Here is a 27201-nt window from a genome sequence, read left to right as displayed (position 1 = left end):
CCGCGTGAACTCTCACGGCCCGCGGCCTGCCCCACACAGTGGGCCCTGGGCCTGGGTTGGCCCAGACGTCGCCAGGCTGCGCTTGGACAGAGAAAAGAGGTTCCTGGGGCTGGCTCACTATTCTTCTCTACACTTCAACGCCTTGTCTTGCAGCCCGGGGGTAAGGTTTCAGCCCGACAGTGAAGATTTCTGACTGCCAGGCCCCCATCATCACCATTTTTTAAATACCTACAAGTTTTTTTTTTTTTTTTTTAATAGAGGCATGTTTTTTTATTTATTTATTTGTTTGTTTGTTCGTTCGTTTTGTTTATACAAGCACTGGATACAGTCAGAAGCGGGGGAGGGTGAGAGAATTCACCAGAGCCAGAGCGGGGAGCAGAGCAGGCAGAAGGACCGAAGTACACTGCTGAGGGGAGCAGCGGGCGGCAGGAGAGGTCTGCGCGCCATATGAGATCCTCCTCCGGTGGCCGGGGAGCAGCCCAGGATCAAACCGGCGCCGCAGAGGTTGCCGGCAGCTTTGCAACCCAGCGCTCAACCGCTGCGCCACCGGGGAGGCCCATCATCACCATTTTTTAAAAATAATTTTTTAAAAAGATTTTATTTATTTATACAAGAGCTGGGGTACAGGCCGGAGGTGTGGGAGGGTGAGAGGCTTCACCGGAGACAGCAGGGAGCAGAATAGGTAGACGGACCAAAAGCACTGCTGAAAGGAGCAGCAGGCGAGCTAGGAGGGGTCTGCCGCACCATGTGGGTGTATCCCTGGCTGGCCGGGAATCGAGCTGTTACAGGGCAAACCCCGATATAAAATGGGGTTTCCTGACTGTGGGTCCTCACCCGCACCCTTAAAGGGGACTTATGAATGCTAAACTGCAGACACACACAAGGCTGATAAAAGGTTTATTGACAAGGGCAAGAGGAATGGGGAAATGAGTAACTCAGGGAGAAAAAGAGGGAGATAAGCTCCTAAATGCGTCCTACCCGCTCTGCTGGCCTGGAATCCCAGTGACCCGCCGAGCTGGCAAAGTCTTAGCACTCCTCGTGGCCAAGCCACCTTCCCCTTGGGGATCATGGGATTTGCAGTTCCCGTGGCGTGGGGGGTGGCGTCCACAAAGCCCCCATGGCGTTTGCTCAGGACATCCGGCGCTGCAAGGCTGTGGGCAGCTTCACAGAGCCCCGCTCAGCGCGCTGCGCCGCCGGGGAGGCCCCATCACCATTGTACAGTTACTGATGGACACATTCTTCCCCCGAGCCCAGCAGTCCCTCGGACACCATCCTCTGCTTGAACCACTCACCTCGCGCTTTTCCACCGTGGTGGCTTTGCTAGTATCGCTCCATCAGCGGGGGCTGCTCTCCCATGTTCCCTCTCCATTCACCAACCCCCGGCCCCCCACCTCAGCGCACACGCCACCTCCACGGAGCCTTGCCCAAGGGCCCGTCTAGGACAAATCCGCTTTGCTCCCACACGTGGCTTGACTGTCACGACAGCATTTCGTTGCACGTCTCTTTCCCCGACCCGCCACGGCACAGCTCAGCCTTGCACAGAGAGGCTCTCAGAGGCTGCTGGAGAGGGACGGCTGAGCAGGCGGTGCCGGCTGCTGCGGCTCCTCTGGCAGCAGGCCACGCGTGCCACCGCGGCCAGAAGACGGGCTGGAAGGAAGCCCAACTGGCGGTGCAAGCCTGGCCCAGAGACCCTTCCAAAATACCCCCAAAGCAAGAGGCGGCCTCGTGTGACGTGGCACTAGGAACACTATCAACGACTCTTCTCGCCTCCCCGTAATGGACCTAGTATTTTTGAACAGTTTTGGTATCTTTTAATTAAAAAACTCCCCAAATACAGTCACACCCAGAGATTCATACGCTACACGAGTCAGCCGTCACCGCCGATTCACCCTCCTGGCCCCTGGGCCAGAGGCATCCACCGGGCACAATTTACTGTGCAGTTTAGTTTCTATGTATTTGCTTACATCTCTTACACCAACACAAATATCCTCCACATGAGTGGGGGAGCACGTACTATCCCACATGGCCTCTCCCCCTTTGATATGCTGATTTACATGAAGCTGGAAGCTTGCTTTTGAATACTTACTGGTGAGTCATTCTCTTCCCGTGAACGATTTCCACATAACCTTTACCCATTTTTCCGCTGAGTTGATTGTTTTCTTCTTAGTGTAACTCTTTCACTTCCGTGTCACAGACACCATCTTTCGTCATAATGTTGCACCAACATATATATATTTTTATTTATTTATACAAGCACTGGGTACAGTCAGAAGTGCGGGAGGGTGAGAGAATTCACCAGAGCGGGGAACAGAACAGGCAGACTGACGAAATACACTGCTGAGGGGAGCAGCGGGCGGCAGGAAAGGTCTGTCGTGCCATGTGGGACCCTCGCCGGCGTCCAGGGATAGAACTGGAGCTGCAGAGGCCGTGGGCAGCTTCGCAGCCCAGCGCTCAACCGCTGCACCACCAGGGGAGGCCCTTTTATTTTTTCTTTTTTTAAAGATTTATTTATTTATGCATACAAGAACCGGGGTACAAGCCTGACGTGTGGGGGTGAGAGGATTCACCAGAGACAGACTGGGGACCAGAACAGGCAGACTGACTGAAATACACTGCTGAGCGGGGCAGCGGGTGACACAGGAGAGGTCTGCTGTGCCATGTGGGTAGCTCCCTGGCCGGGGATGGAACTCGTGCTGCAGTGGCTGCAGATAGCTCCATAGGTTGCGTCTTAACCCCTTGTGCCACCAGGGAGGCCCTCAGCATATTTCCTATCACACTCACTCACCATTTCCTAACCAGAGGGCTGTGCGTGAACCCAGGCTTCAGTCTCCTCCCGCAGACACGGAGGATACCGCTGTGGCAGCCTGTGGGGAGTATGAAGTGGCTGCGGCATGTCAAGCAGAAGCATCACATCTGGTATTCAGTAAGTACTCAGTAAGTGCTGGCTGCTCTTCACTACCTAGACTTGGGGCCACCATTGCCTAGGTGCTTAGACATTGAGTTTAAACCACGTATGTGAATCCTTTAGATGAGGCCTGTTTTCCAGTTGGCCATAGCCTCCCCTGCCTCACCCATCTGCCTTCTACATCCCAGCTTTCCAGACTCCTGTCTAGTCTTCCACTCTCCAAATAAAGCAAGTTTTGAGAGACGATGTAGCATCTAGGTGGGGCTGCTCTGTGGGCCTCAGGATATACCACGAGGATGTGTCCTGCAGTGTGTCCTGCTTACGGGGAGCCCTTGAGGCTGGCAAACTGTACATGGCATATCCGTCTACACTTCGGGAAGCTTAAGGGCAATCTCGTGGGATCTCAGATCTATGTAGCCAGTCTCTAGCTCCCCAAAACATTAGATGAAAGCAGGCATGAAATTATATATTTCCTCTCACAACATCTATGTGGCAGGATCATGACGGGTGAGAGGCACAGAGCTAGTGAGCCGCAGTGTGGCCCAAACAGCCCATTTGGATTGGGCTGTGAAGGAACAAATCATCAGGACCCTACTCGGTATGTGTCAGAGATAAGATTAGAGCTTTGGGATTCTCAAAGGCCTCTCAGAGATCAAGGAAAAGTCACAACGGAAATTACAACCCCTGTAACAAAGCCAGATGGGCCTGGGCAGGACAGTAATCCCTTATGCATATAAAGAGCTCTAATGCTAAGGGTTTTACAAACTATGTCTGTGCATCCATTGCAGCAGTTTAAGAAAGCATTGTAAGAATGGGCAGGGACTGTTCATCAGATGCTGAATTTGGGGGGACTGCCTCCACGCCCCTCCAAAGAACTAAATGGCAGTCTCACCTAGTCTAAAGGAATTGTGGCAAAGTGACAGTCTGAAATGATATGGATAAGCTCCAGGCAGACAATGACGGCTGCCCAGCTGTCAGTCACGGCTTTCAGATAGTAGTCAGACACACACACACACACATGCACACACATACACACACGCGTGCGTGCACACATACAGCACACATGCACGCACAGCACACACAGCACACACTTTCTCATGTACAATGAGTAAAAAGTCTTCAGACTGACAAATTTGTCACCAGGAACTGAGTATGTGAAAATAAAGAGCAAACAAACCCGAGTCCAACCACCTCGTTAATAGCTGAGGTCTTTATTTCAATTCGTATGTACAGTAAAAGTGCTGCTGAGAATCTGCAGCAACCAGACCAAACATAAATGTAATTCTCTCTCGACAATTAGCAGCTTAAGATCTATCAACTACAGTGTTAATGTTCACACGTTCACAAGTGTCATTTCTGTACTTTTCAATTCGTGCAAGTGAGTTTTTATTCTTACACACTTTGATAAAACACACAGTCTAGTAGTCAATCCTACTGAGGGGATCACCTAGCATACACAACACACAGACAAAAGTGTTAACTCTTAGAGCCACATTCAAAAACCCCCAGTTTCATTTGGGGGTGGGAACCATAATTTTGCCTGTGTCAGATTGTTGGTTGTATTTGGTTTTGTTGTAGATGCATATTTTCCAAAGCTGAAAGGCAGCTCTTCACCAGAACTCACTTGGGAGCTTGACATGTCCTCTGACTGTACCTCAAAGGGGTATGAAATCAGAAACAAAACCAAATGCAGCAAAGACCACATGAAAATATGACCATTTTTAGGACATGGCTAGCAAGGAAGGCTTAATCCCACTATTTTTCTTGGTATCAGACTTTTACCTCAATTGAGTAGAGGGGGTAAGAGAGGAGAGAGAAGACCCCAGCCAGTGAAGAATAAAATTTAACCTACTTTTGCTTCTTTAGGAGCAGTGGAGTAGAAAGCCTTCCTTGCTAGGATCCACTGAGTATATATTAAGGAATTGAATTTGGAGCAGACAGATGTGCCCTTCAATTATATCATTAAAAAGGTAAAATATTAATCACCCAGGGTACCACAGCCAGCTTCACGCACCAGTGCTAACAAGTAATCCAGGAATGCTTCATTTCAAAGGGAATGCAAGTCTTTAAAAGAGAAGAAGCATTCAAGAAAGGGTAAATTTCCACCCACAGAATAATCATTACACCATGAGAGGGAGGTTATAGACGAGTTATGAATAGACAAAGAGAATTCAAGAACAGCCACAACGCAAAGAAACTCAAAGGCAGACAGATATGGGCAGCAGGGTGTGGGGGAAGCATGGGAACAGGTGCATGGTTACAAACAGCATTAAATGCAGACAACTGTTGGGCCTGGTCAGTCACCCGGGAACGAAAGAGCGAGCTAGGAAGCCATTGCTGCGCTCGGCCTAGACTGAAGGTCCTTCCTCAGACAGTTCAAGAGGAAGGTGGAAAGTTAGCGTGGGCCTGTTTGGCTGGGAGCTCGGGGGGGGGGGGGGGGCTTTCCAGAGGTTAAAACCTTCCTTTGGTAGAAACTGCCCCCAAGGCAAATGGGGGCAATTTCAATACATATCACAGTGACTTTCAGTGCCCTCAAAAATTTAGCAACCTCTGTGCAGTTTAGGGGACACGCAAGGTTCTTAGCGAAGCTGGAGGACTGTGGCTAGAGCACCTTTTCAGTACCTGGGGGGCTCTCTTTCTTGCTCTGAGCAATCAAGCTAAAGCAGAAAGTCAGGACAAGTGGTGCCGGTTCAACAATGTGGTGGTGTCACCTGGCACTCCTGTCTCAAGTCACTGCGATATTTTTAGGCAAAGTTAACATTTTAAATATGTAGGTTTGGGGACGATTTTTGGCCCAAACATGAATTGGTTCCAATTACTTTTTAGAAGTAAAATCACCCCTATGGTTCCTGCTCTGGGTACTAATTTTGAGAGGGCAACTAATTTTGAGAGGGCAACTAATTTTGAGAGCTAACAGGTGTACTACAATCATCTGGGGGTGGAGTGAAAACTGGGGTACCTGAGTTAAAATACCAAAATGATTATGGAAACAACATGCTGGCTCTGAGAAGGCCAGCCTGCCAAAGCCACAGGAGGCCGGAGCTGACGTGTGGCCTGTCCTCCCGGACAGAGAAGGCAATGCTAATCCAGCTCCAAATAAATTTCCTGATTTGGGGGCAGGAGGCAAAGCACGCTCTGCCCCTCCTTCCAGGGCAGACTATGTGCCCCTTGCTCATCTCTTGGCTGCTCATCCCTTGAACTGAGGCCAAGAGGAAACAGCATTTGTGATTCATGACCATGAGTATGAAAAGATTAACCAAGCTTTCTAGATAAACTGTAAGAGCCCGTCGTTCTACCAGGATGGTGGAGAAGGCCCTGTTTCCAGGCGGGGGGAGAAGGCCCAGTCCATTTTCCTAAACTTGTCTGTAGAAGTCCACTGCGCACAGCTATGTTAATAAGTCAGTCTGAATGACTAGGAAGCGGACAGCATCTCACACCCCAAGCCTTGGCTCCTTCTAACCAACCTGATGTTTCCTTTTCTGCTCTTTAGAGAATCACCTTCGGTTGATTCTCTCAGGTAAACAGAATAAAGCTTTGAAATTAAGGATGCTGGGGCCAAAATGCAGACAGCAGATTCCACATTACTTTGGTTTCAGTCATTAGGGGGTGTTAAAAAATAAATTAAGAAAACAACAGGAATTACTTACGATTCTCATATAATCTCAACTTTTCCTAAAGACAACCCCAGCCCAAAGTCACTGGGTGAACATTTTCGTGAGGCAAAACAATCTGTCCTCTCATGCTGGTTTGTGGAAGCAGGCTCCCCCTCTCCCTGCACACCCCTTTCCTCTCCAACCAAGCCAAGCCCATAAGGTGGTGGTGTGGGGGTGGCAGGACACCAAAAAGCAGCAGCAGCAGCAGCCAGAAGAGGAAGTTTAAGCTGCATCTCAAAACAAAGGCGTCAGAGGGCAGCATTTACAGCAAATCTTCCTTTACTCAAACTGACTCAAGACAAGGGGAGCAGCACACTTAAATATCCACACATCTCTTCATTTAAAAACATCACTTCTTTATTTCAAAGGAAAAATAAAAGACCCTCCCAACCCTTTCCAAAAAAACCCGATAATGATAATAACAATAATAAAAAATCCTATTAGAAACCGTAAGGAAGCACTGAGAGTCTGAGTATTACATTCTTCAAGTATGCTGATCGGATTTTTGTTTTTTAAGTTGGTGACTAAACACATTTAAAAAAATCTTCAAAGTGCGGCCAAGGGATTTCGCTTAATGAAGTATTCAGAGGGCTACTTCCAAATACTGTAGCAGACCTGTGCAGTGATCCTTTGGGGCATGATGCTCTCACTTCTGTGTCCCAGCCAAGGCTGAGGGACCAGCTACGAAAGTGATGGTACTTCCAACGGTTAGCATGAATGGCCAGCGCGGGTGAGAAAGCCAGGGAGATCCATGTTTCTTCCATGGACAAGGGAAATCCACCCTGAATCCAAAGATTCAGACATGGAATGTGGCAGGATTTCACAGTAAAGTCAGTCTGGAGGGAGAGGTGGTGGGCCCAGACAAGGCAGGGTGCTAGGTTGAACGGGTTTCCCTAATCAGGTCTTCGCATCTTTTTAGTGGGTTTTAGTGCAGTCCTTCAAGCCACAATTTAGAATGTCCTTCGGTGTGCTCCAGATTGGTGGTTCATGTTAAAGGACTATTTAAGATTTGCATCCCAAGGAAATCATGCTACATAAAAATGATCCAAGATTTTTGCCCAAAAAACTTCTTGGATAAAATCTAAAAAATACTATTGCAATTGCGTCTCTTGAAGAAAAAAAACATTATTCTAAATGTAAACAGATTCACTCAACTCTTTTTTGTTGTAGAAAACTTCAGAGTAGGTAAGTTGCTGCCTAATGCTCCGCTGCATGCACTCGCCAGAGGGGAGGGAGCACTGCCTTCTGCGCCAGCATCATCTGGGGGAGGAGAAGAACCGTTCCACGTAGCTGAAGAGGGCGTCCCAGTGCTTCCAGAGAAAGGCCATGAAAACCACAAGGAATAAAGTGCTGAACGTCCTGTTGCGAGTCTTCATGAGTGGAACCACGCAGTTGGCCACCGTGGAGACAAAGACCAGAAGGACTGCCATGACTGCCAGGAGGATGTTGATGAGTTTGCCCAGAAGGTTCCGGGCAGTGGCATTCTCCAGCCCTTCCAGCTGTACCACCTGCTGCTGCTGCTGCTGCAGCTCCATCTTGGAGATGCGGGTCTGGCACGCCTCCAGAGCCTCCTGTGGGCCAGAACAAGGAAGAGTTAAGGCTTCTGGGCCTCCCCGTGGCGCAGCGGTTGAGCGCTGGGTTGCGAAGCTGCCCGCGGCCTCTGCGGCGCCGGTTCGATCCCCGGCTGCTCCCCGGCCACCGGCGGAGGATCCCACATGGTGCGCAGACCTCTCCTGCCACCCGCTGCTCCCCTCAGCAGTGTACTTCAGTCCTTCTGCCTGCTCTGCTCCCCACTCTGGCTCTGGTGAATTCTCTCACCCTCCCGCGCTTCTGACTGTACCCAGTGCATGTATAAACAAAACAAACAAACAAATATAATAAATAAATAAATAAAAAAGCATGCCTCTATAAAAAAAAAAAAAAAAAAAAGAGTTAAGGCTTCTGCTCCCATGTACTGTGAGCAGCTGACACGCCCCTCGCATGAGGCAGGTGCATCCTGAGCTTATGCCAAAGGCTTAAAGTATGCCACAGCCCTGACTGCGAGAGGCCCCTCACCAGACTCTCCTCCATGGCACTGCTGTGGGAAGGCTCACACGAGGCAGTCGCCACACTCAGATTTGGTTCTGAACATTCTAATCAGACCTCTCATAATTTTTTATTTTAAAAACTGGTAAGCTGCACAGGACACACATACTTGTTCAACATAAGGAAATTCAAATAGAACAGTCTTGCTATTTTCTTCAATTCTAGTCCCTGCCATTGAAGTGGCACTGTGGTTTTGTCATGTGCCATCTTTCACCTGTTTGAGTACACACCTTATCATACTGTACGAGCTAACAGCTTGCTGTTTTCACTCAATAGCGGTTCTTCGCAATCTCTCCATATCAATACATAGAGATCCATGTCTTTCTTTTTAACTGCCACACAGCATCTGATAGCAGAGACACAGCTCGCTACTGGAGAGATTTAGGTCATTTACAACTTTTCCACTCTAACGACGGTGAGGCAAACATTCTTTGGACATATTTGTGCACACTCACTGGGGTTTTCTAAGTCAAGTAATTCCCTGACGGGAGTGGAAAGGGTTCTTCTCTGATCAATAGTTCACCCTCCAAACACTACACCAAAGCTACAAGGGACTGCTTGCTTCTCTCAAGTGCCATGACCTTAACCCATGAGTTCGTATGAAATTTACTGTAACATTCAGAGGACAGAACCTACTTCCCCAGCTATGGTCAGCTATCCCTCAAAGTTCAGCAGTGGTGGGAGCCTGAGTTTTTCTGGCCTTGGTTTCAATGGGTCCAAGTTTCCTGGGATTTGAGGCAAAGGCCAGGCAACTTTTGACAGAAGCTAGTTAGAAAATGAACAAAAAATCGATACTCCCAGCTCAGAATAATTTTGAGGAAAAGCTAAAACATAAACAGAACTCCAGGGCCTGGAGAAGATGGCAGCTGGGCAAATGGTCTAGACATTCCCTTCATTCTTCTATGCCGCTGTCATACTAGTTTCCTGGACCGCTTCCCTGCTTAAAGACTAGTTTATTTCAAGATGCTGTCATAAGAAACCACCAACTGTATCCTTAGAAATACCTCCCAACTGGGATGAGAAAAAGTTAAATACTTCATTTCCCCATAGAGTAAACTAGAAGGCTATTAGCTTTAACATCATTGCCGCACGTATTATTTTCACAAACTGCTGGGTAATATGCCTGTAAAAGGTTGGTTTGGAGCAAGGGCAAAAGCCTCCTTTAACACAAAGGAGAAGGTGGGCCAGAAGGCCAAGGGCTATGCTGGAGGAGCTCTCGAAGCACAACCAGCAGACATGATGTGTGTGGTTTTCCATACACTGAGGCTACATTTCCCGTGAACCCAAGCAGGCACGCCGCCTCCAGATGGTATCCTTTTCTGAGACGTGTACCTCACTGAACAACAGGTACATTCTAGTTGGCATAAGTTTCTTGCGACTCTATCCTATCTTTTTTTCCCTAAAGCTTTTTTTAAAATACATGTAACAAAACTGACTGTTTTAAAGTGTACAATGCAGTGGCACTTAGTAAATTCAAAATGTTGTGCAACTACAGCCACTGCTACTATCAGATTCCAGAATATTTTCTTCACCCCAAAAAGAACCCCTTAGCTAAGACTCCCTCCGCCTCCCTGCTGCTCCTGGCAACTGCTAATCTGCCTCTGTCTCCATAGATTTGCCTGTTCTGGATGTTCCACGTAAATGGAGTCAAACAACATGTGGTCTTCTGTGACTGGCTGTGTTTTCTAGATTCATCCATGTTGTAGCAAGTGTTAGAAAGCCCCTTTTCTTTTTTTAAATTGTGAAGAATTTACCATCTTAGTCAATTTTATTTTTTTTTGTTTTTTAATAATTTTTTTTTTTATAGAGGCATGTTTTATTTATTTATTTGTTTGTTTGTTTGCTTTGTTTTTACATGCACTGGGTACAGTCAGAGGCATGGGAGGGTGAGAGAATTCACCAGAGCCAGAGCGGGGAGCAGAGCAGGCAGAAGGACCGAAGTACACTGCTGAGGGGAGCAGCGGGCGGCAGGAGAGGTCTGCGCGCCATGTGGGACCCTCCTCCGGTGGCCGGGGAGCAGCCGGGGATCGAACCGGCGCCGCAGAGGCCACGGGCAGCTTCGCAACCCAACGCTCAACCGCTGCGCCACCGGGGAGGCCCCATCTTAGTCAATTTTAAGTGTACAGACCAGTTAACAAATACTCTCAGCATGTTGCATGAGCATCACCGCCATCCATCTCTGTAGCTCTTTTCATCTTAGAAAACTACAACTGTACCCGTTAAATAACCACTCCCAGAACCCTCCTCTCTCCCCAGCCTGTGGCACCCATCATTCTACTTGGCGTTCATCTTTTGCTTTTACACCTGACCCTTTTATGCTAACCTGGATGTCCCGGGCCCGTTCATAGGATTGATATGCAATTTTCTCTTCCATGCTGGCCAATTCCTGCTTCAAGTTCAAGATTTCATTCTGATGGAGTTCTGTTAGGTCATTTAGTTGTTCTTCTAACCGTTCACATCTAAGAAAAAGGGAAAAGTTAGAATTTTAAGCATTCGGCATTTGTCCTGGTATCGCTCACATCCAATCCCAAAATCCACTCTGCAAAAGAAAATAAAAGCAGAGATTGAGTGAGTGGCCCAGGGTGGCAGGATACACAGAGCTCTTAGTCCTGGGAGTGGGCAGCTCGTCACAGGCCCTATCACAGCAGCAACATGGCTCTGCCACCTCCTCTCAGCACACGCAGCAGTGGTAGTGAAGCCAGGCCCTGGTTAGCTTGGCGCACACCCATAACATGGAGGCAGTTTTTACTCTGCTCTGAGCAGCATATGGGTGAGGCAAAACTCAAGGACAGCTAAGCAGGTCTAATGAGAATATAAAGAGCACGTAAGTGGAAACTGACCTGCTAGCAGTCACCAGTAGCTTATTCTAACACTGGACATGTCATTCGCCTAGATGTTCAGGATTCGGAACCATCATTCTCATGGCCAAGTGTGATGTGTAGACATGTCAGTCAACAAATACCCACTGTGTGCCAGGCATGTTCAGAGTGCTGGGAATACTATGGTCAGCAAGACAGAGGGTCTGCCCTCAGGAGCTTACACTCTAAAGGCAGAAGACAGGAGGCAGGGATGGATTAATAATCCAAAGACCACCACCATGAGCACACAGCAGAGTGCTTAGTTAAGATGGCATCGTGAGGGTAGGCCTTGTCCCTGGTTCAATGATCTTTAACAAGCTGTAACTTGCATAATGTCATGGATGAAGCACAAAGGTGTAGAGGAAGGGGTATCGTAAAGCAGAGGAACAACAAGTATACATTTCTGAAGATGGGAACTAGCTTGGCAGGTCTGAGGGAAGAAAACAGGTCAGTGTAGCTAAATAAAAACCAGGGAGAATGGCGGGAAATAAGGTTCCTTGGGAGCAGGGGTCATTAGAGTCACCTTTGGTCTCTAGTACTTAGACTACATGTGGGGCTTATTCTACACACAGGTGGGACCTGGGGAGGGCATCTGAGGACAGTGGGCCTAGAGCAGGATTAAAGATTGTGAGCAGAGATGCCAGGTAAAAAAGAACATAGGATAAGCAGCAGCAATGTATAGGGCAGCTGGAACATATTTATGCTGGAGAAAATAAGGGAAACCTGGCCTTAAAAAGCAGGCAGGGAATTGGGAATCCGTAATGGACAGTAAATTTAGTTATCTCCCTGCAGAGGAGGGAGGGCGACATGACGAGCACACTGTGGCAGGAAAACGGGCTATCCAGGATGATGACCGGGACACATGGGAAGGTTGGTGTAGAGAAACTAAAGCAAGAGAATTAAGTAGTTGGGAGAAAGTTTGAAGATCACGCATTTAAAAAGATGAGAAAGGGACAGTAAACACACCTCCAGCTCCCGGTGACTAGAATGGAAGCTACTCTGTCAGAGAAAGAGCTCTTTCCAGCCAGACACTAGACTAGACGGAGCACCTGCTCCACAAGGAGCACATGCCCCACAGCCAGGCGGGCACACCTGACACCAGCACACACAGGCCTCTGAATTAAAAAAAAAAATAGAAATGCCAGAACAAACCCAAACATTTCAAAGTCCCCTCCCCCTGCCTTGGCTTTTAACCATTTAGAGTGCGTCTATACAGCACACGAACTTGTAAGAAGTACACGGAAGTTCTCAGTTTGAGGTCACTTTTATGCTGTGGCATCATCAACATTCTTTCAAAAAATTATATAATAATTATATACTAAACTCCATTTCTTCTCTAAGAAACAAGGACTTTTTTCGATTGCCTCTTATTTCTCTCCTCAGTGAAATTACTTAATAAAAACTAAAATCACATAAAGTTAGTGAACATAAACATTCGGCTGCTGATGTATAGAATGCAGTTTTTTAGAAAGTCCCAGGTGTTAAATTTCCAAGATGAAAAAAATGTGACAAAGCAAAGTCTTGGTGGAGTGACCCTAGCTCCTAAAATATGTGCATAAATTTTAAGGACTATCTAATCTGGATTAATTTCTACTTTCACAATGACATGTTTTTACCTTCTTTTTTAAATTATGACATAGCATTATTTTCACCCTTGTTTTTCCCACAATATAGGTTTTCTCCCCCCAGGTGTGGTCACCTGGGTCTCCACCATAGTCCATCCTGGCCCCTGGCCCCGCCCTCTCCCTCCCTCCTCCCAGGCCTCTTTTTGTAAAGGCAAGTCTGACCCTTTTACTATGTTACTGAATTCTATTTAGTCTGCCTTTATCCTCGAGGGATATCGGTACAGCTTTTTCTCACACTGAAACTCATACTAAAGTGACTGAACAATTGATCAGAAAGCATTTGCACCTTTTATGTGTTAGTAGGGCTGATATTCTCTGTGATTCTGCTTTTCACTTCATCTGCTGCCCAGGGCTCATGCTGGGAAACAGGTACCACCTTTGGAGCTGATTTTTTTTTTTAAAGATTTATTTATTTATTTATACAAGAACCGGGGTACAGGCCACATGCGCGGGAGGGTGAGAAGATTCACCAGAGACAGAGTGGGGAACAGAACAGGCAGACTGATGAAATACACTGCTGAGGGGAGCAGCGGGTGAGACAGGAGAGGTCTTCTGCTCCATGTGGGACCCTCACCGGCTGGCCGGGATCAAACCCACACTGCAGAGGCTGTGGACAGCTTCACAGCGCTGCGCTCAACCACCTGTGCCACCAGGGGAGGCCCTGGAGTTGATTTTTAACCAAATTTTAAGTTCACTAAATGCCCTAAGATTATATTAATATATTCTCTTTTTATAATCATTCTGTTTTTGCCTACCTTTAGGTGGTGTTTTCAGTGTTTGATGATTTCATCACTCTCTCAGAGAAGGGCTGGAGGCTTTTTAAAAGGGATGCTCCAAAGTATCAGTGCCTTGGTATTCAAGGGAAGAGCTGGGCCTAGCAGCCAGTAACTCCCAAATTAAGAATTGCTGCTGGGTGGTATGGGGGGAGTCTGGAAGGAGTGGCAGCCAGTCTGCATGTGATGGAAGCAGACCCAGGCAACATCTCTGGCGTGTGTTTCACTGACTGCAACACAAACCTCTTGGGCCCAGAAATTGTAAAGTCTTTCAGGATTACTGAAGAATTTTACTTGATATTAAATAATAGCTAATACATACTATCAGTACAGATTAGAAAGTAACAATAGCAGCAGTCATCACTTATTACTAGTCTATACTAGGCTAACTACTAAATAAATCCAAGTATCTCAATCCCTATTCTGTATGTCTCTAAGATTATCACTCTTTCATGTACCTTTCCACCCCTTTAAAATCAGTATATTGTGAAGAGAAATATGCCACAAATATATATTTTTTTAAGATTTATTTATTTATTTATACAAGCACTGGGTACAGTCAGAAGCGCGGGAGGGTGAGAGAATTCACCAGAGCCAGAGCAGGGCGCAGAATAGGCAGACTGACGAAATACACTGATGAGGGGAGCAGTGGGCGGCAGGAGAGGTCTGTGAGCCACGTGGGACCCTCGCCAGGCAGCCAGGGATCAAACCGGCACTGCAGAGGCTGAGGGCAGCTTCGCAAGCCAGCGATCAACCGCTGCACCACCGGGGAGGCCCGCCATAAATATTTAAAGGACTGTTTAAAAGATTTAAAAGTAGGTTCCTTGACTAGAAAGGATTTTTTTTTAAAGATTTTAGTTATTTTATTTTTGTGTAGAAGAACTGGTATATAGGCCAGAGGTGCTGGGGCGGGGGTGGGGGTGGTGGTGGTGGTGGTGAGGGGTGGGGTGTGTGTGTGTGTGTGTGTGTGTGTGTGTGTATTCACCAGAGACAGTGGGGAGCAGGACAGGCAGACACTGCTGAGGGAAGCAGTGGGGGAGGCAGGAGAGGTCTTCTGCATTGTGTAGGTTAGCTCCCTAGCTGGGGATCCAACTCATGTGATAGCTACATACTGTTGAGACTTTAACCCCTGCATCACCAGGGAGGCCCCTGTGCCTCAGATTTTTCACTCTTTGTAAAGGGGGAATGCTATACTTACATAACACTATATGTGACTATGTATGAATCACAGAGTACTTATATGTCCTCAACACTTGTTCCCAACACTTTTGGACCTCATAAGACGTTAGTATTTATCATATATTAGTCACCAAAATGTCAGTTGTTCTGGGAACCAGGGAGATTTGGTTCATCCCAAACTGAATCTAAAGGATCTCCACTCCTTTCCACTTTGGCCCTATTTTCACTGGTGTTTTTTAATGCAGTTTGAGTCAGCTGATGTATCGAATCAACCCAGGTTCTGGATTCAAATCCTGACTCTGCAATTCTAGTGTGGGTGATCCTGTTAATCTGTAAAGAGGCAATCTACTTACTTCAAAGGGTAACTGTAGGGTTAAACAGGAGTTAAGGGTCTCCCTGGTGGTGCAGGCTGTTAAGCACAGTGCTATGAAGCTGTCTGCAGCCTCTGCAGCGCGGGTTAGATCCCGGCCAGTCCAGAGCGATACCCACATGGCGTAGCAGACCTCTCCTGTCTCGCCCACTGCTCCCCTCAGCAAAGTATTTTAGTCAATCTGCCTGTTCTGTTCCCCGCTCTTTCTCTGGTGAATCCTCTCACCCTCCCGCACATCTGGCCTGTACTCCAGTCTTGTATGTATGAATAAATAAATCTTTAAAAAAAATAAACAGGAGGGCCTCCCCGGTGGCGCAGCGGTTGAGCGCTGGGTTATGAAGCTGCTCGCGGCCTCTGCAGCGCCGGTTCGATCCCCGGCTGCTCCCCGGCCACCTGGGGAGGGTCCCACATGGCGCGCAGACCTCTCCTGCCGCCCGCTGCTCCCCTCAGCAGTGTACTTGGTCCTTCTGCCTGCTCTGCTCCCCGCTCTGGCTCTGGTGAATTCTCTCACCCTCCCGCGCTTCTGACTGTACCCAGTGCATGTGTAAACAGAACAAACAAAACAAATAAATAAAGAAATAAACATGCCTCTATTAAAAAAAAATATTAAAAAAAAAATAAACAGGAGTTAAATGGCACAAAAAGGGTGCTTAATGGGTGAGGTAGATCACATGCCTAGATTTGATTGCGTTTTTCTGTTTGTTGCTCTTCCCAGTTCTCTCCATAATCGCGAGGCGGTACCTGCAGAAGATGGCTTGTTGACTGCCACGTGCTCTCAAGTGCTCTGTGGCTTTACTGGTTAAGGCTTCCTATTTCTGATTTTTGTCTCTAATCCTCCATTTCTTTATCTCCATATTCTCAGCTTTCTATATTCTGGAATTTCTGCGGTTCCAGTGTATTTATGGTGTTTAACCTGTAATGTTACACAGAAGGCTACTACCATGTCTTATTTTGTCCTTCTCAACTCTGGTCACAAATTTCTCTTATTTCCTCATCAGGAAGGCGAACACAAGTGTACAAATGGGTTCTTGCCATTGCCTGGCTCAATTCAACTAGCTTCATTCACTGGCCTGCCTCAAGTTTTCCTTTAAATTGCCAAAACCATCCTATCTATTGATACCTTTCTTTTATGGCATGTGTGAGGGATCGTGTCTCAAGTAAATTTTACCTAATCTTTGCAAATCTACAGAAAGAGTAGAAACTGCCAATTCTCATCATGCTCTAGTAGAAAATAAAGCCCTTTAGAGACTGAACGATTTACTCAGTTACATGGAAAATTAACAGCAAGCTTTCCTCAAACTGAGTTTTTCCAAATGAGAAAATGTAACTATTGTTCCCAGAGATAGTATTTTGTTAGCAAGGAGTTCAACAGCAGAGTAGCACGGGGTTAGTAGAATGAGCTCTACTTCCCCACAGATGAAATAGGCGAACATGTTAGGAGACTTTGCTAAGGTGACAGGAAGCTGCAGAACATGAAAGGCCCAGCTGAAACTGCTCCATTAATTCACCAGCTAATAACTACCAGCAATTGTTTCCCTCTTCAAGTCATAAGAATTACCTGGAGAATGATGACTTTCTGAAAGAATAGAAAAGTTGCAGCTGTTATTGTGTAGCTGAAATCCTACCACACTCATACAAACAGTTGTCTTTGGGTTACCATAGCAAGCACCTCCCATCTGCAGGAAACATCAGGGAGGAAAGTGAGAAAGCCATCAACATTGAAGCTTTTTGTAAAATTTGATGAACGAAAGAAGCTGGCCAGATGCCCTTGCTGTCCTGGAATGCAGATCTTCTGGGTTGCCTCAGTAACTTGAAAGAACCTTATTAGCCTGTCATTATTAAAATATTTTCCATAATCTGTTCATCCAGGTCATGGAAGTTTGTTTTTCATCTCTTCTCACAACCTCTCAACTCACAAAATGAAATCATGAATCCAGATCATGCTTAGCAATTTCCAAATATTTTTTGAATGCCATCAGCCTCTCTGTGGACTATATAACCCACATGTGGAGTCTGAAAACAGGTTAACACAAAGAACACAGCAAAAATGCTCTGGTGCTAGGCTGGGTGGAGGAGTGTGTGTGTGGGAGGAATTTAGGGTTCAATCTAATCTACTTAATCACTGTACACATCAAAACATGAAAACACCAGCAGCAATAATAACAGCAATAATAACTTCCTTACTCTACTGCTCTCCCATAAGCCTTTTAATGTATAGCGTCTGCCTCCAAGGAACTCAAGATTCATGAGGATATTTCTACATGAATCCTCACCTCCTTCCTCCTTGAGAAGTCCAATTTTTTTTTTTTAAATTTTATACAAGAACTGGGGTACAGTCAGAGGCGTAGGAGAGTGAGAGAATTCACCAGAAACAGAGTGGGAGCAGAACAGGCAGACGGACCAAGGACACTGCTGAGGGGAGCAGAAAGCGAGACAGGAGAGGTCTGCTGCGCCATGTGGGTTTCTCCTTGGCCGGCCGGGAATCGAACCTGCGTGCAAAGGCTGCGGACAGCTTCACAGCACGGCGCTCAACCCACTGTACCACTGGGGAGGCCCAGGAAGTCCAATTTATAATTAATAAACACGGGGCCCAGAAATACACAGTGTCTTCTCCGGTTAGTGAGGTGTAGTGAGACTCTGAACCACTTGGCTCATGCTTGTTGTTTTAAAAAAATTTTTAAAAAACTTTTCTCTTTAAAAACATTTTTTTCCCTGTGCTATTATTAATCAAATACAAAACCTTAACAACAACTAAAGGAAGAAAACACCTATATTCTGTCTCTCACTGACTTTCCACTGCTCCCATTATTAAATTTATAACCACTTTGGCTTACTTGATTTGCTAGTGTTTACTTCCTGTTTGAATTATAAACCAGAAGTCAGACATGCTGGGAATTCACAGAAAGAACACCTTCATCCTCTCATTAAATATTAACCACTAAGTAGAGGGCAGAAAGGGAAGGTAAATTCTGTATAGTCCTTCATAAATGATTTTTTTAAACCAAGAACTCCCTGTAAAGGATTTTAACCCCTCCACATGACATTAATTAAAGCTTTCTGGACATGGGGGGGGGGTGGATATTTCTTGAGCCTACTAATATATGATTTTGACTGGCATATATTTTTCATATACTCCATCTGGCACACAAAGTGGTAACAGATAAATAACTCTGCATAATAACAATAAGAACATAAGAATAGTAATAACTCCCTTACTCTACTCCTCTCCCATAAGCCTTTTAAAGTATATGATAAATCATGTATTTTATAAAGGCAGGAGGCAAGGTTTAGACTTTTTTTTAAGTTATGGGATCTGTGTGGCCTTCAGATTATTCTTGCCAGCTCCTCATCCCATAAAGTATTAGCACAGGCTTGCAACTAGCAATTGGGTTCTCTCAGTACTTCTGGGATAGAAGAGCCCTCAGATGTCCAGGTTAATCTCATCTTACAGATGCCTAGGCCCAGAGGGGTAAAGTGACTTTCATCAGCTGCACAGTGAAATGGTTGAACATATATTTAATTTGCTGCTAAAAATCGGCAACAAGTCCCATTCCTGCAGAGGGTGAACTATACTAATGAACTACCATGGGAGAAAGCTCAGCTGTGGCAGAATGCTTTGGAAATAGGAGAGGACTAGGAAAACATTCGTGGGCAGTTTTACAGATTCCTTCTGTAGTTTTTCCTCTTGGGAGATCTGGCTTAGAATCTTATTCAGCTATTGCCTGTTTTAAAACAATGTCATGTAAAGACCATTTTGGTGTTCGTGAACAGTGATGCCATTTAGAAAGTTTCTATTTTAAGGGGATTACTGTCCTTTGGAAATCAGCTTCTGAGACATTTGTATTAAGTCCAGGATATTTTAAATTGCACTGAGTCATAAGAGCAAAAATACAGATGGGGCAGTCACTGTGAACAGTCCTCACAGGCAGGACGTCAGTAACGAGGCTAATAACCAAGCAGGCACAGACCACTTAGAGCGCTAACTGAACAAGTGATCGCTTAAATATAATTTTACTCTCACTGGGCGCAAGACAAGAGATACAGTCAGAAACAGATTGTCGCTGACTTTTGATGATCGTTTGATGTAACAATGGTGGGAAAGTAATATGCATTCAGTTGAAACCATGCCTCAGATTTCAAATTTCGATCTTTTCCCAGGCTAGTGATATGCTGTATGACACGCGTTCATGAAGCCGGGCAGTGAGAGCGAGCCCCGCTGCCGGGCAGCCACACGGTCGCAAGGCTAAACCACCAGTGTGGTATATTGTGTGGTAATGAGACCCACACAAGCATTCTGCCTTTCACTGCCGGGACAGTATTCAACACATTACATGAGACAGTCAACACTTTGTTATATAAAGTAGCTTTGTGCTATATGATTTTACCCAACCGGAGACTAATGCAAGTGTTCTGAGAGTGCTGAAGGAGGCTAAGTTACGGTATTCAGTAGACTAGGTGTGTATTGCATGTTTTTTTTTTTTTGGTGGGACCGTCGCTGGCGGCCAGGGAACGAACTGGCGCTGCAGAGGCTGAGGGCAGCCTCGCAGCCCAGCGCTCAACAGCTAAGCCACCAGGGGAGGCCCTACATGTATTTTTGATTTCCAATGCTTTCAATTTATAACGGGTTTATCAGGACACTAAACCCATCATACGTCAATGAGGATTGTACAGCAATGTTAGGCCTGTTTTTCAACTGTAAATTGATCCGAGAGTCTTCAGAGGAAATGTAGACTAGGTTTGGATAACAAGTTTGAAACAGAAACTGAGACTATTGGGTCAAATTAGCTTTTTGTAACAGAACAAAATCCCAATTAAGAGGTATTCTTATGAAAGTTGAGACCATCAATAAAAGATGTAATCTTTCAAATTTATCCACTGAAGAAGTAATGGAGGAGGAATGGGTGGGAAGGATGGAGGCAGGAAAGAAGAGAAAGAAAAAGAAAAAGAAAAGAAATTAATTAGTTCATAAATTGAGATTGGAAAAGTCCAAATTTGTTTGCTAATTTTGATACTAATTAGCTGTGTGACCTTACTCATCTGATTCTCAGTTTCCTCTTCTATAAAACAAAATAATGACAACTATTATAAGGGTGGTTGAGATTATTAAATGATACAAAATATTTGGAAGACAGCAATATGATCTGAGGTGTGCCAGAGCATTAGTGCTGTCATTACCAAGTCTTCAAATTGCACAGAGTTCCTCTAAGCTTTTATTTGTTCCCTACATGCTTGAGTCATTTGCTGTTTCTTGCCTTCAAAATAATGTGTTGCCCACACACTGAAAGTTTTGGGGAGACTGATTTTGTGCTTTCTCCTTTTCTTTTTTTTTTTAGATTTATTTATTTATGTATATAAGAACTGGGGTAGAGGCCAGAGGTGCAGGAGGGTGAAAGGATTCATCAGAGAGAGAGTGGGGGACAGAACAGGCAGACTGACTGAAATACACTGCTGAGGGGAGCAGCGGGAGAGGTCTGCTGTGCCATGTGGGTAGCTCCCTGGCCAGGGATTGAACTCGTGCTGCAGTGGCTGCAGATAGCTTCATAGCTTGCGTCTCAACATCTTGTGCCACCAGGAAGTCCCTGCTTTCTCCTTTTCTTTCTTTTCCTTTTTTTTTTTTTTTTAAGATTTATTTTTATTTATTTATACAAGCACTGGGTACAGTGAGAAGCGCGGGAGGGTGAGAGAATTCACCAGAGTCAGAGTCAGAGCGGGGAACAGAGCAGGCAGACTGATGAAACACAGCACTGAGGGGAGCAGCGGGCGGCAGGAGAGGTCTGCGCGCCATGTGGGAGCCTCCTCCAGTGGCCGGGGAGCAGCCGGGGATTGAACCGGTGCTGCAGAGGCCACGGGCAGCTTCGCAACCCAGCGCTCAACCGCCGCGCCACAGGGGAGGCCCTGCTTTCTCCTTTTCAACTGAAAACTAGCTCAGTGTTTCCTAGTCTCTTTTTAGGCTTCAACACAAATGAGGTAACAAGAGGTAAGGTGGGAGGGCCTCCCTGGTGGCGCAGGCAGTTGAGTGCAGTGCTGTGAAGCTGTCCACAGCCTCTGCAGTGCCGGTTCGATCCCGGCTGGCCGACGAGGGTCCCACATGGCGTGGCAGATCTCTCCTGTCTTGCTTGCTGCTCCCCTCAGCAGTGTATTTTGTCAATCTGCCTGTTCTGCTCCCCGCTCTGCATCTGGTGAATCCTCTCACCGTCCTGTGCATGTGGCCTGTACCCCGGTTCTTGTATAAATAAATAAATCTTTTAAGAAAAAAAAAAGAGGTAAGGTGGGAAAATCTACTTTCCCCAATTCAGCTAAGAATCTACTCAAGATCCTACCGCACACCATGTCCCCTACCCCAGCTATGCTTTTCTGTTCTGGTCAAACATGGGTAAGGATCTGAGCATTAATAAAGTAGCGTGCTCTCACAGTTGCCTATTGGTGTCAGTCTCGGAATCCAGTCCTTCCTGTTTCTCAATACCTGCTCTACCAGATTCTTCGGCCATCCTGTCCTAGTGACATGCTGTTCAACTGGGGAAGCACCATGGCTCTCAGAGATGGCTCCAAACTTTTGAGCCACACCCCGGGTGATGCATTAGGTGAAGCTTTCCCAGCCTAATATTCACCCAGTTTCTCACTTGTGAGGAATTTGACTCAAAAGAGCCCTGGCTTATCTTTGATCTTATGCAGTAGCTGAAGCACTTTTTCAAGATTAAGTAATCATGTCTGAAATTGTCACCCTACAACAAGATCTTCATGTGTTTTACTATCTTTAGGTGGGAGTGGGGGTTGGGAGGGAGGACTTCACCTGCCAAAATATGACATAACCTACTTTAAAAAAAAGATCTTACAGTGTTTACGGCTTTCTGTTTTCACATAGTTAAGCTCAAAACATATTTAGGTATCTAAAGTTCTTTTTCAGTTATAATGATTTAGGGAGGACCTTTGAGTAAAAAGTCTCAATATGAGATTGAAATCACAATTTTGAACAAAAAAGGTGAAAGATCTTAAGAGATGGTTTGTTCTACCCTTAAAATCATGGCGTATTGAGGACTCTGTCTAGTTAGAAAAGGGAACAGGGCCAGAAGCCAGGTCTTTCAAGGTCCAACTCTATCTGTGGCTCCCCTAAGACTGGCCCTTAGTGCCAGTCTTAAGAGGTAGCCTGTAACTGACTGACAAAGTTTGGATCTCAATGAGCAGATTCATTGTTTCTATCTGCATATAGGAGAAACAAGAGGAAAGGACACATAAGGGAAACAACTAAGAGTGGTCTAGTAGTGAGTGTAATATGAAACAAACACAAAAAAGACCAGCTTCTACTTTTAGTACAGCTTAGGACTCAAAGCACTTGGCCCCTTGAGAATGCTGACTACTACACAATCATTTCATGTTGAAGCCCACTCCCATTCAAAAATCAGCCAATTCATAATAATAAAAGTAACAGACAGGCTTATTTGGATTTACTTCTAGTCACATCTTTCTACACCAACTACCCAGAGAAACATGCTTAAGGCCAAATATCTACAGGGCACATTGCATTTTGGCTGAGTGGTATCTCTCTGATTTCTACAGTTACGAGGGTCACAGATCTTTCAGTGAAGTATAGCAAGAGTGTACAATAATTTGTGGTTCTGTGCTTATAAAAGGTGGAATGTTTTAGAGAGTTTGAGATTCATTTGAAATGAAGACTTACACAAGTGAAAGAGAACTACTGTAATCTTCATCCTCTGAACTAAAGTGCTTCCTTCCTGTGTAAATTTGTAGGCATTTAACATCATGTGCCTCTCTTTTGTTCTCTACAATCAGAACCTCACGTAGATGACACATGACATATTTAAAGTGCTCTGGATACTTCAGAGAAAGATACCTTACAAAGATCTTTTAAAACAAAACAAAACAAAACAAAAGATATTTAAAACCACTCCCTCATATCCAAACGGAGGGGGACTTCAGACATAAATAATTTGGGATTTTAATTTCATATAACTTACCTATATCGCTCTTCCTGTAAGGCCTGCATTATTAATGAATAGTCCCTCTGATAATGTTCCTTGAGGGTCTCAAAGGATTCTTCTAGTCTGGCCTGGGTTTCCCGGATCTCCTGGATCTCATGTAATAGTGCATCAAATCCTGAGCTCTGCATGTCTAGAGTGTTTGTTTTGGAGCTAGATGCTCCTACAGCAATGCCTCCAGTAGTGCTGTTGGCTCCCACTGAGCCTGAAGTGGCACTAGAACAATCTTCTTCACTACCATATTTTGGGCTTGACTGAAAGTTTGAAATCACCCCCAAAGTTTTTCCCCCATCATCCACTTGCCCTTCCTCTAAAGAGTCCTTCAGATTAGGGATGTTGTCTGCACTGCCAAATTTATTCCGAATTAGTGAGGCGATCTCTCTAGGCTTTGAAACCACAGCCCCTGCTGCTGAATGAGTTGCCTGGGAGAAGCTGGAAAGTCCACCTTTGACACTGTCCACCACACCTTCACTGAAGCCAGTCACCTTTGCTCCCACATCCTTCAGACCCTGGTGCATGTCCCTGAAGACATCCTTTGGCTGCCGGGGTATCCCATTCTGCTCCACTTCTCGGAGCTTCCTGTGGTAGTGCTCAAGCTTCTTTTGTAGTTGTTGGATGGTTTGGGCAGATTTCTGGTTCTTCTTCTCAAAGACCTGCTTGATACGGGCAGCCTGTTGCTTGTCTGCACTGTTGGCAAGCTTCAAATACTCAGCAACGTTGTCGTCACGAGCTGTTTGTGCAATCTTGATCTGTTCTGTGAGTTTCAAGATCTTTTGCTGCAGATGGGCAATAGCAGCCTTTGTGCGCTGAGGGTCTGGTGTTCCATCCACAGAGTCTGTGTGGATGCTGCCATCGGTGCTGGAGGCCACTGCACTGGAAGTCTGGGCGAGGTTACTTACTTCCAACCGCTCAATCTAGGGTAAAAGCAAGTGGTGGATGTTAGAAGGAGCCCAAGAGGACAACCTCTCCAGAATCAACAGGCGCAAATGTATTGAAAACTTACCTACTCTCAGACTTAACACAGAGGGCTGACCTAATTCCCCCTGTACTGTAACATGCCCTGACTCTCTCTTAGACACTGTATCCTCATACAAGTATACATATCTTCATACAACAGAGCTATAAAAAAGGATTTGCACAAGATGTAAACTGTGGCTATTCTTCCTTTGCCAGAAGATTTTTTTTTTAAAGATAAGATTTCTTATTTATATATTTATTTATTTATTTAGTGTAGCAGAACTGGGGTACAGGCCAAAGGTGCAGGGAGTGAGAGGAATCCACCATAGACAGAGTGGGGATCAAAACAGGCAGATCTACTGAAATACACTAAGGGGAGCAGTAGGTCAAACAGGAGAGGTCAGCTCCCTGGCTGCACCATGTGGGTCAGCTCCCTGGCTGGAGATGGACTCAAACTCAGTCCCCAGTAGCAGGCCGAGCTGTCGTGGTGGTAGCAGTGAGACTTAACTTCTAGGCCATCCGGGAAGCCCTGCTAGAAGATTCAGTACAGTATTTTTTCAAATAACAAAGCTCCTCTAGTAGTTTAAAGCATATATTTACATTCTTCACACATTTTTGTTTAGACGCATGTCTATGTAAAACAAGGTAACTCTGTATTTCAATTTAATGATATGGAAAGTCATTTTAGTATTCAGACACTGTAATTTCAATCTTTTTCAGATTATGGTTCTCCAACAATGTTGAGAATAGGTATCTTACCAGACAGATATAAAAATCCCATTTTTTATCAGTCTTTTTGTTCAAATTGTGTGAAGGGTGAGGGAATCATTCTCTCTATTCTAATAGGTACACTTAATTGGCAGCAGGAGATGGGTGTAGGTAAGAATGGGAAAGTACTGCTGAAAGTGGCAAGGATAAATGTTTTACACTCTTGAGAGTTAAAAATCCCAAATCCCAAATAACTGTGATAGACTCAGCAAAGATAAAAATACTCAGGGACGGGAGCAGTAAGAGATAAGTAGTTAAACAAGTCAACCACTAAATTCAGGCCTTCCAGAGCTCAATTTTTTTTGTTATATCCAGTAAAGGTCTTTATTGGGCAAAGAACTCCTAAACATATAAGGACTATCCGCTCCTATGAGTGAGCAACCATTCACAGGAATTGAAGAAGAGCCCCATAGCTCAGATCTGAAAGCTTAAACTATCCTGCCTAAAAGCAGTTAGCCCAGGTTAGAGGGAAGTCAGGTTTCCTATCTGCAGGTGGTTGTGGGGGGCATGAGAATTCCTTCAGGAAAGTGCCCCTGGGTGTGGCTTGAGGTAGTGAATCAGAGTAGGCCCATGCAAAAAGGGCATTAGAAACTGCTCCCTTGAGCAGTAAGAGAGAGAGAGAGAAAAAAAAAAGAACCACCTTAGAGAAATAAGAATTTCCAGTATGAGAATCAAACGACAAGTTCATCACCATGGAGACGGAGTTCAAACCCTTTCCTTGGTTCATAATCCTAATCTTCACTAGGAGCAATATGTTAGAAAGAACTGTATACAGTTACCCTCATATTTTAAAAAGTTGAATTGTATTTTTGTGATGACAATAATACACCATGTTAAATATTCTTGAAATGTTGATATTTAACTTGTCAGTCTAGAGTGCATTTCCTTTTTTTTTAATCTTGGTTGTATCTCTTCAGTTTGCTGCCTGGGCAGGAATTATGCTATCTCTAGCTCTAAAACACATTTAGTGCATTACTAAATTCAATATATTACCACTGTTGTGAATAAAAGACAGTATTATTTTCCTTCCAGATGAACAAATGATATTCTGCATTTAAATGAGATATTGTGCAATAAAATCAAAAGATAACTAAAAACTGAAACAAATGGCAAAATGACATTATGCTCCATGAACAAAAAAGATTATTCAGAATAGTTCTTAAGAAGTAGCACAATGGGGCCTCCCCGGTGGTGCAGTGGTTGAGCGCTGGGTTGCGAAGCTGCCCGCACCCTCTGAGGTGCCGGTTCGATCCCCGGCTGCTCCCCGGCCACCGGAGGAGGGTCCCACATGGCGCGCAGACCTCTCCTGCCGCCTGCTGCTCCCCTCAGCAGTGTCCTTCGGTCCTTCTGCCTGCTCTGCTCCCCGCTCTGGCTCTGGTGAATTCTCTCACCCTCCCGCACTTCTGACTGTACCCAGTGCTTGTATAAATAAATAAATAAATAAATATATTTTTTTTAAAAAAAGGGAAGTAGCACAATGACTATTTTGTTTCACTTCTTCCATCTTCCCTGTCCATTTTTAGGTGCAATCTAACCACCAGTGAAATGGCCAGAGGGAAGGCACCAGAAGGGAAGATGACCCAGAGTTCCAGATAAACAAGTTGTCACTCATAGCAGGAATCTAGAAAACTTAAATAAGGGACCAGGAAAAAGAATAACTACAAGAAAGAAAATATCAAAATCAACAAACAACTATGAACCAGAGACACTCTGTGGGGGGTGGGGGGGCGGGGAAAGGAGGGATTGGGGTCAAAATAAGGGGGTTGCAATTGTATGGGGAATATAAAAATAAAATTTAAATAGAAAATAAATTAAAAAAAAAAGTTGTAAAACAACAGGTGCTCCTAGAAACACACTCTCTTGTGTGCCTTAGATTGCACAGGGTACCTATGATATGATTTTCTTTCTAAGTGGTTTTTCAGATCCTGTAACTACAATATATAATACAATCCTGATTTTACACTTACTTTTAATAGTATAAAAATGTACTACTGTATAAAAAGAAAGCAAACATAAAATACTACTAAATCTCAG

At 45.2% G+C, this 27201-nt stretch overlaps 1 protein-coding gene across 3 annotated transcripts in view; it reads right to left on the bottom strand.

The window, feature by feature from the left end:
• Positions 1–7814: 7814 nt before the first annotated feature.
• The window catches only part of TMCC1 (transmembrane and coiled-coil domain family 1), a gene marked incomplete at both ends in the record, with an annotated part of 102382 nt that continues 82995 nt past the window's right edge, over positions 7815–27201 (bottom strand). For all 3 annotated transcript variants that reach the window (XM_084247105.1, XM_084247107.1, XM_084247106.1), the window contains 3 exons: positions 7815–8129; positions 10967–11102; positions 23422–24356. In XM_084247105.1, coding sequence (XP_084103231.1) covers positions 7815–8129; positions 10967–11102; positions 23422–24356 — 1386 coding nt within the window. The remainder of the gene's footprint in view (positions 8130–10966; positions 11103–23421; positions 24357–27201) is intronic.

The sequence above is a fragment of the Talpa europaea genome (genome assembly GCF_964194135.1).
Source record: "Talpa europaea genome assembly, chromosome: 11".
In the NCBI taxonomy this organism is placed as follows: Eukaryota; Metazoa; Chordata; class Mammalia; order Eulipotyphla; family Talpidae; genus Talpa; species Talpa europaea.
Note: the sequence above shows the minus strand (reverse complement) of the source record. Positions and strands in the feature narration are given on the sequence as shown.